Source organism: Zingiber officinale, unplaced genomic scaffold (assembly GCF_018446385.1).
Source record: "Zingiber officinale cultivar Zhangliang unplaced genomic scaffold, Zo_v1.1 ctg135, whole genome shotgun sequence".
NCBI classification, from domain to species: domain Eukaryota; kingdom Viridiplantae; phylum Streptophyta; class Magnoliopsida; order Zingiberales; family Zingiberaceae; genus Zingiber; species Zingiber officinale.
This window is the reverse complement of record NW_024589831.1, coordinates 186771-196123: the sequence shown is the minus strand read 5'-3', so window position 1 is coordinate 196123 and position 9353 is coordinate 186771. Positions and strand designations below refer to the sequence as shown.

Here is a 9353-nt window from a genome sequence, read left to right as displayed (position 1 = left end):
TATTCGAAAAGGGAAAGACATCCTCTATTTCACCTTAGAGATCCAAAGGGCTCTGTATAGTTTGACCTGTTCTTCTCCAAAGGACCTTATTCGAAACTTTCTCAGATCAATCCGGTTCCGGTTTAATACAGCCAATTCATAAGCAACTGGAGGATTGAATCAACCAGGTCGTATGGTTGTACATCCAAATTTAATAGAAGGAAACCATGATTTCTCAGCTATAAGATCAACCCTTTTTATTCAACCAGCTTACTAACAATACCAACATTGATGACCTTGTCATGGCAGCTAGAGATCTGATACAACGTCTCAGAATTATTCTTCAGACCAAATAATGCCTCAGCATCTAAAGGTTGAACATCACTTTTATGGCATCTCCGCCGCGAGCGCTGACTTCGAATGCTTCCACCACCTCCTCCTGCGAGAACCCGAATCTGTGCGTTATCAGAGGCTTGATGTCGATTTTTCCGCTCCTCAGGAACTCGATACACAATGGCCAAGTATCTTTGTATCGGAAGATGCCGACGACATCAACCTCTCTGTAAACAAAGGAACAGTGATCAGTCATCAAGAGGAAGTTCAGCTTATTTCTAACTCTCAACTCTTCAGCAATGAGGTAGAGACCTTGCTGCTGCAGGAGTAAGGGGGACAGTCATCTCATTGTGGCCCATGCCCACAAGGCAAACTTTACCACCTGGCCTGGTGGCATTCAGGGCGGTCGACATTGTTTTGCTAAACCCAGCGCAATCGAAGCTCACATCGATATCACTGCCCATTGCCTTTTGTATCTCAAGAACCTCCTCGTCAAGATCCTGTAGATGAATTGTATCAAAGAAAAAAGGAAGCCACAAAGCACTACCACAGTGGTTAAATATCACACAAGCAGGATGTTACGATGTCATAAACAGATAGATCTTATTTTGTTCTTCAAGTACATTTAACAATCTTATCAAACAGTAGTTGTTAGAACACTGAAACTTACTAGCTTTAGTATGTTGACTAAACATACGCAAAAATCAAGAGCTAAACATCTTTCTCAAATTTCTTTTATATATCACCATCACAGAAATGCCGATCTCACTTAGTGGGATAAAATTGGTTGTTGTATATCACCATCACAAAAACATTATTCATATATTGAATTGTGCAATATCCGTTATTGTTATACAAACAACTTTTATATAGATCTATATAAATCTCTAACCACTAGCAAATCCCAACAATCAAAAGCATAATAACTGAAATAGAATGAATGGTGGCGTAGGTGATTTGATATCAAATGCATGCAACTTTTTTTTGCATCTTATGAATATTAAGAGTTAGGCAAAGACCTGAGTGCTTGTAGAAACTTTCACAAACTCATCTGCACCAAGAGATTTAGCAACCGATAGCCGGTATCCATCAACATCCACTATGACAATTCTTGGTGCACCAAAAGCACGAGCCGCAAGCATTGTGACTAGCCCGATAGGGCCAGCGCCCATAATTAGCACAGTAGTCTCTGGACCTACATTGGCTCGACGGCAAGCATGGATACCGACACTTAGGGGCTCACACATTGCCCCTTCCTCCAAACTCACGTTGTCAGGAAGCTTAAAGCATAAATCTGCAGGATGAACCACCTGGAAATCCAAACCAAGTGTATTGGCAAGGTTAATGTCTGGAATAACAAATCAAAAGGTGAAAAAGATAAATACTTGAGAATTGCTACTTTGTTTGTCTATGGAAAATCATGATTGAGGATTGATTTCAGTTAATTTGCAAAGTTCATCAAATTATGCCAACTAGAAGACGTACGCATCAGATAACACGAACAATTTGAAGGAAAGAAAAAACTCCCAAATAGATATTGTTAGGGAAAAAAGAGAGTCTGAGATTGATCACCTGGTTAGCTAGGGATCCATGAACAGGAGGGGTAGCAAAGAATTTCATATCAGGGCAAAGGTTGTATCGGCCACCTTTGCAGAATTTGCACCGCCAGCAGCTGATGCCGGGCTCTAACGCCACGCGATCACCCGAAACCAGGGATTTGACATCGCTTCCCACCTCTTGTACGACCCCAGCACACTCATGCCCGATCACCATCGGTTCTCTAACAACGAAATGGGCGCACCTCAGTGTCTGCGGCACGCAGATGAGGGGAAAAAGGCATCACTTGGTTCGTCCTGCCATGGTCCAACTAGATAAGATCAACAGTGTTACAGGGAAGCCTAACCTTAAGATAGTGAACATCGCTGCCACAAATGCCGACGGCCTTCATCCTCACACGAACATCGTGAGGCCCTAGAGAAAATCAACTTGGATCAACAATCGCACCCCCAATGACAAATCGGAACCAAAAGGGAATAAAAACCCTGATTATTCAAGACGAACCGAGCGGCGGGAGATGGAAAGGCTGAATCTTGAGAGTGTTGACGGAGACCAACCAAGCCGCCATGTTCTCTTCTGCCTTCCCGGCATCTCCGCCTCCTTCGCCGCCTTTCCCCATCTCCTTCTCGCACTGCGTGGATCAACTCCTTGATGATTTGATGGAGGAAGAGGAGGTTCTGGAGATTGATGAGCGACCGTCGAAGGAAGCTTGGTCCGTAGGTCAAACTCATGATTGATCCTTATCCAGTATTTCTAAGGTTGCAAGGATATTTCAAAATTTAGAGATTTTTTTACATTATTTTAATTTTTAAAAATAATTAAAATCATTTTGAATCTAATTTGTTTACTTATAAAATCTATTTGCATCATTTTATTGTCATTTTCTTTAAATATTATATAAAATATGAGCAAATATCAAAATCGGATGTATCTTTTAATTTTCACTATTTTGATGTGATTAATTCCACAATTTTAATAGGTCCATAAAAAAGTATATTAATATTAGTGGATGGTGGGTGACGTAAAAACGATGGTTAATATTTTTTAATTTTTCCTGTCACCTTTAAGATTAAGTGAAGTAAACTAAACCAACCTTATAAAATTATTAAGGTCTGTTTTGTTATAATTTTAACACAAAATTACATTTTTGAACAATGGAGTAAGAATATATAAGATTGTTGGGCAACATTACATTTCACGAACAAATATAGGTTCAATAATTTCTCATTAAAAAAAATTCCAGCTAAGGATTTTGGCTGGAAACAACAAACTACGTTATCTTCTCAATTCCTCTGGGAAAAATTGTTCCAGCCTCCCCCACCGCGACCTCTTCCACGATTGCCTCGGCCAGAGAATCTGTTACCACCACCTCTACCGCCATAGAATCCACCTCTGCCGCCGGAGAAACCACCCCCACCACGGCCGAACCTTCCTCGCCCTGAGTTGGTGCCTCTGTTTTGTCTATCTTGTAGTGGAGGCAATGTTTCCAGCACCTCAATACTAAAATTGCTGCTGGTCTTGCCCTGAACTGTGAAAAAGAGAGATTTGTAGAGAAATGTTATGGCTTGATTACATTACATGATGCACAAAATGAAGAAACAAACTCATTTATAAAAGCAGTTCGAAGCCTATCGTTTTGCCACCAAAAAGCATGGGAAATAAGCTTGAGAATGCACAAGGGCAGGGACAAGTTTTCACAGCCTAGGCCTTCTCGGCATGATTTTCACTACCTCTTAAAATCTTCCATATCGCAAAGGAGCATACAAAAAAAGCTCAAGAAGGTACAAAGGCTAACCATCCAGACTCATCGATAATATAGATGGGGCAGAAATAAGACATGTATTTTATGCCATGGCATGTTTTGCCTCGGCCATTATGAGGGGGAAAAAAGTAAGGAATACTTCATTTTAACCTCTCCAAATCCTGCCCTGCTTCTAGCTCGCACAATCAGCAGCGGAGGATGGAAAGTTAAATCATTACTCATTTTGATACGCAAGTTAAAACCAATTCGAAGCAGTATTCTCTGTGCCCAACAGGAAAAACTAGTCAATGAAAAGTCAAGCTGAGCTTTCAGATCTATATACCTTCAAGAAATGCATCGACATCATCAGCACGCACATCAAACACTGCACCATAACCATCCTCAGTAAGAGAGACGTTTTCGAGATTTTGGATCTTCTCTTCAGGCAAATGTCTCCCTAAGACGCTGAAAACAAACCTGAAAAATCAATGGAGACAATAGGTTAGTTATGCATCTATGCACGATAGGCAAACATGCAATAGCTAAAGGCTGTTCGTCTAACTATTGAATATCCAACCACTCCAAATTTTTTTAAAAAAAAAAGAGAGACGCTCACGATGGTGAATAGATAGTGTTTCCTGTCTGAAGAATCACTGTCACGTAGTTCTCCAAAGATGAGAGCAGTGACCTCTTTTTTATATCCAAAAACCCCTGCAATAGAGATGACCATTAAAATAGAAGAGCACTAAATACAACAATGTATTGCTTCAATACTAAATGTGCGACTTACAGCAGCCTTAGCAAGTGCTTTTGCTACTAAATCTACAGGCGATAGTCCTGAAGTGCTCAAGAGCTGTTCTGCTTGTGAACGAAAAACTGGAATAACACTGCAAAATAAACAACTTCATAGTTAGAATATTACCAAATTAAACAATTTCCAAAAAAAAAAAAAGGAAGAAACATCAGCTCACCTGTCGGAGACATTTGAAATAGCACTGGCTGCTTCAGATCCAACTAATTCAGCAATCTCAGCAGGCTGAGGTGCAGATATGTACTCAAACTTAACACCCGATTCCTTTTCAATTCTGGAAACACTAAACTTATATCTGGGTTCATAAAGGAGAATTGCAACACCAGTATTGCCTGAAAGAGATGTCTCTTATAGCACTTGTCACACCACACAAAAAGAAAAACTAAAAATTACATGGTGAAAGTTTCAAGAAAAATTACCAGCCCTTCCAGTTCGCCCAGACCGATGGATGTAAGCTTCAACATCGCGTGGGGGCTCACACTGAAAATGTAATTGATTCAAATAATACTTTAGAATCTGTTATTTAAAATGGTTAATTACTCCCAGGAGATAAAGATGCACCTGAATAATCAGCTGCACATCATTGATGTCTAGCCCACGCGCTGCAACATTTGTTGCAACCAAAACCAAAAACTTGCCTGACCTAAATCCGGTTAGTATAACCTGCATAATTTCAAATCCCAGATATTAATGGAAGAAGTTCATTTGGACAAGATATAGATTATGTAGTAATCAGTTATCATAAAGTGCATACTTCTCGTTGTTGTTGCATTACATCTCCATGCAATGCTCTTGACCCAGGCAATAATCCTGCAAGCTCAGATGCAGATTCTTTCGTCTCAGTGAAAATAATGGTTCGACCACCACTGTGAATAGGAAAACAAATATGTACTTTAGGAACCAGATCATAACAAAGAAAATTAATCAAACAATAAAGTGAAATCATAAAATTACAAACCTGCTATAGCAACGAATAATATCAGGAATAATTTGGTGTCTTGTTGATTTTAAACAAGAAAGAGCAAGATGTCTAACAGTAGCACTCGCCTTCAGTTTCTCATTGCAAACAAGATCAGCTGTTTTCTTATCTTCCTTAAGAAATCTTGAGGAAATCTGGGAACGTTAGAAAAAGTATTATGTGGAATGAAGGCATGCCACAACGTATACAAAATCGCTTGTGCCTCTTTGTAAAATTTACTCAAATGAGAAGAATTCATGATTATGAATTTATACCTGCTTCACCCAATCAGGTAAGGTAGCACTGAAGAGAAGTGTTTGAACTTTGTTAGCATCCTCAACCTTACCTGCAAAACATTAAAGGAAAAAACTCAGTAAATATTGACTATGTGAAGCATCATTAAGCAATGAAAATGACATATATTACAACTAGACCAGATTAAACTACATCTAGAGAAGGTCTAACACAAAACATCAACTATGATAAATGTATCTCTGAGAACCTTTTGCCTGGATATAAATTATCAATAGCCAACGAAAAAGCACTGAAGATTACTCGTACCGAGAATTAGTTCCACATCTTCCACAAAACCCATTCTCAACATTTCATCTGCTTCATCAAGGACCCGGAAGTTTAAAGCTCTAAGGTCAAGAGTTCCTCTCTCTATATGATCCTGTTAACAAATACAAAAATAAGAAACTGACTTCACTGAGCCAAGCAGGATTTATGAACATATAGTCAAACAGATTACTTTTACACGTCCTGGTGTTCCAACAAGGATATCAACCCCTCTCTTTATGGACATTTCTTGAGCACGATAAGGAGACCCGCCATATACACAGCATGACGATAACCCCACTACCCCACCATAAACTTCAAATTCTGAGTGTACCTGGATTAATTGTCACGACAATCAAGTTTCAGCACAAAGAATCATGAAATAGTTTCATAGTAAACATATTTAACCTCTAATTTGGAGTACCTGAATAGCAAGTTCTCGAGTTGGAAGTAGTACCAAAACACTTGGAGGCCTCTTATAACATGTTCTCTTTGATGCCTTGAGCCTTCCATTTGTCAGCGATTCCAATATAGGCAATACAAAAGCCAAGGTTTTACCCTATGAATAAGGTCATACATATAACAGACCATCATAAACAATACAGTCCATGAACATCAGGAGGAACAACTATTGAGAGGGAAATAACATAAATGCATAGAAACACAAAAGCTACGTTGTTGTTTGTTTTTTCTGTTGTTTTTTTTTTCAATAAAAGGAAAAAAAAGCATCTTATGCCGCCCTCTAGTTGGCTATATTACTAGCACGAACCAGAACAGCTAAAATAGTAAAATATCTGAAGTATGCAATGGAAAGGAGAACGAAAAGGAAGAAAGCACCAACCTGACCAGTCCGAGCTCTACCCACTAAATCAAACCCATCAAGTACGAGATCAAACGTCATGGCCTGGATGGGGAACAGGGCCTTTATGCCCTTCGAGTTCAAGGCCTCTACCAAGGCCTTCGAGATCCTGAAATTGGACAAGGCATTCGGGTCATCCACATCACTACAGCTCTCCGGCTCATCCGTCTCCTCTTCCTTCTCCTTCAGCTTCATCTTCTTCGGCGAAGGACCATTAGCATCCGCCTTCTTCTTTTTCTTCTTCTTCTTCTCAGGGACCTCCGATGAGTACTCGGACGTGGTGTCGCTCTTATCCTCCTCCTCCTCCTCGGCCTTCCTCTTCTTATCCTTCTTGCTCTTCTCAGAGACCTTCGCCTTCTTCGATCCCTTAAGCTCCTCAGGGGAGAGAGGGTCGGAGAGAAGAGCAGGCATGTCGGCAGTCGAGGGCTTTCGCTTGCGTCGTAGGAAGGAAGGGTTAAGCGTGTAAGCGCGGCGACGCAGGAGGCAACCAAGAGCGGTGAGAGCGTTCGCGGAGGGCTCGGAAATTTATACACGACAAAACCTAGCCAACCATGACACGAATTCTGTAACGGCTTAAGTCACGACTCCAACCAAATAATAATAAGGTTAAATATTTGGAGTTAATTGGAAATATCCTCTGCCTTCTCCGTTGACTGACGAACCACCGCCGCCATTGATGGGCGAGCGAGAGAGAGAGAGGGGGGGAGAGATAAGAAGGAATCGAGATCAGCGAGGAGAGGCTACGAAGATGGCATCCATGGCGGCATCCGCGAGACCTATCATTGGACTGGCGTTGGCGTTGTCCATGATGGCCGTCGTCCCTTCTGTTCGCGCCGAGATCCGGCAGATGGAGGTCCGATCTGACTCGCGATCCATCATCCCCTTGGACGACTTCGGCTTCACACGGCGTGGCGGTCTCGAGCTCAATGTCTCCGGCATCTCCTTCTCCAGCAAAGCCGACCTCGCCCTTTCCCAGCTCGGCTTCTTCCTCTGCACCCCCGAAGCATGGCTGCGCGTCCTCCGCCAGATCCGCGACCTCGACATCACCTGCGCCCTCCAGTCCAGCGACCCCGACGTCCACGTCGTCTATGAATTTGACCGCCTCCATCCCCCTCCCAACCCCTCCGGCGTCCCCGTCGCCAGATCCACCTCCTTCGGCGTTGCCGAAAACCTCACCGACCAATCCGGCCAGTTCACTCTTCTCTTCGCCAACTGTCTCCCCAATCTCCGCGTCTCCATGTCCGTCCGATCCGCCATGTTTAACTTCCCTGAACCCTCCCGCCGCGCCTTCCTCTCTGCCGGCGCCGCGCCGCTGCCCTTCATATATTCCCTCCTCTTTTTCGCCTACGCCGCCCTCGCCATCGCTTGGGCTGCCGTCCTCTTCCGCCGCCGTGCCGCCGTCTTCGGCATTCACTACTTCATGCTCGCGGTAATCGTTCTCAAAGCCCTAAATCTCCTCTGCGAGGCCGAGGACAAATCGTACATCGAGCGCACCGGATCCGCCCACGGCTGGGACGTGCTTTTCTACATCTTCAGCTTCCTCAAGGGGATTTCCCTCTTCACCCTCCTTGTCCTCATCGGCACCGGCTGGTCCTTCCTCAAACCCTACCTCCAGGACCGCGAGAAGAAGGTGCTCATGGCGATCATCCCCCTCCAGGTGGTGGCCAACATCGCCCAGGTCGCCATCGATGAATCCGGCCGCTATTCCAGCGACTGGGTCACCTGGAAGCAGGTCTTCCTCCTCGTCGACGTCGTCTGCTGCTGCGCCGTCCTTTTCCCCATCGTCTGGTCCATCAAGAACCTACGGGAGGCCGCCAGGACCAACGGGAAGGCCGCCGTGAACCTTATGAAGCTCACCCTTTTCCGCCAGTACTACATCGTCGTCATCTGCTACATCTACTTCACCAGGGTGGGAGTCTACGCGCTCAGCAACTTCATCTCCTACCGTTACCTGTGGACTAGCGTCGTCGCCGGCGAGCTCGCCACGCTCGCCTTCTACGTCTTCACCGGGTATAAGTTCAGACCGGCGGCGCACAACCCCTACTTAACCATCGACGAGGAGGAGGAGGAGGCTGCTGCGGAGGCGCTAAAGCTCGACGATGATGCGTTCGAATTGTGATGCCGATTCCATTTTTGGCTCAAATTGCTCAGAAGCTGAAAAAAAAGAGGTTAGATTTTGTCTTCATACTCCATAGGAAATTGATAGTCGCAATTTAATTGTGCAATAAAAGAATCATCTCTCTGTTCGTTTGGTATAAATTAAGATATCAATCGTTTGAAAATTCTGTGAATTGTCTTCTATTTGCCACTGATTTATCTTGTTCATTGCCTCAATCATGTTGCTGGTAGAAATTCAGCATTCGTTCTCTTGTCCATCGGTGATTCTTCTACTCGAGATCTTCGTGGTGGTTTGATTATGTCCTTTGAGATTTGATGTATCTTTCTGAACAACAACCATTCTATAGATAATGCCATGTTCTGTGATTCTTTCTTCTCGTGTATTATGATTTTCTTCGTCGAATATATTACATCTTTTGCCGGTGGACAAATTCTGTTC

General features: G+C 43.2%; 3 protein-coding genes across 3 annotated transcripts; 1 reads left to right on the top strand and 2 right to left on the bottom strand.

The window, feature by feature from the left end:
* LOC122036272 (sorbitol dehydrogenase-like) lies at positions 1 to 2600 on the bottom strand. Its single transcript, XM_042595554.1, has 6 exons — positions 2374 to 2600; positions 2216 to 2283; positions 1885 to 2121; positions 1332 to 1622; positions 625 to 812; positions 1 to 539 (listed from the first exon to the last, which is right to left on the bottom strand). The coding sequence occupies exons 1-6, from the start codon at positions 2486 to 2488 to the stop codon at positions 347 to 349; spliced, it is 1092 nt and encodes a 363-aa protein (XP_042451488.1). The 5' UTR covers positions 2489 to 2600; the 3' UTR covers positions 1 to 346.
* Positions 2601 to 3013: 413 nt separating this feature from the next.
* LOC122036240 (DEAD-box ATP-dependent RNA helicase 7-like) lies at positions 3014 to 7430 on the bottom strand. The gene is made up of 14 exons (XM_042595507.1): positions 6779 to 7430; positions 6362 to 6496; positions 6131 to 6271; positions 5941 to 6052; positions 5655 to 5725; positions 5380 to 5534; positions 5176 to 5287; positions 4983 to 5084; positions 4841 to 4901; positions 4582 to 4753; positions 4401 to 4497; positions 4227 to 4321; positions 3954 to 4087; positions 3014 to 3397 (listed from the first exon to the last, which is right to left on the bottom strand). Exons 1-14 carry the CDS (start codon positions 7205 to 7207, stop codon positions 3153 to 3155), a joined length of 2061 nt encoding a protein of 686 aa, XP_042451441.1. The 5' UTR covers positions 7208 to 7430; the 3' UTR covers positions 3014 to 3152.
* A 1-nt stretch (position 7431) lies between these two features.
* Positions 7432 to 9097, top strand: LOC122036241 (protein CANDIDATE G-PROTEIN COUPLED RECEPTOR 7-like). Its single transcript, XM_042595508.1, has one exon. The coding sequence runs from the start codon at positions 7473 to 7475 to the stop codon at positions 8913 to 8915; it is 1443 nt and encodes a 480-aa protein (XP_042451442.1). The 5' UTR covers positions 7432 to 7472; the 3' UTR covers positions 8916 to 9097.
* Positions 9098 to 9353: the final 256 nt, after the last annotated feature.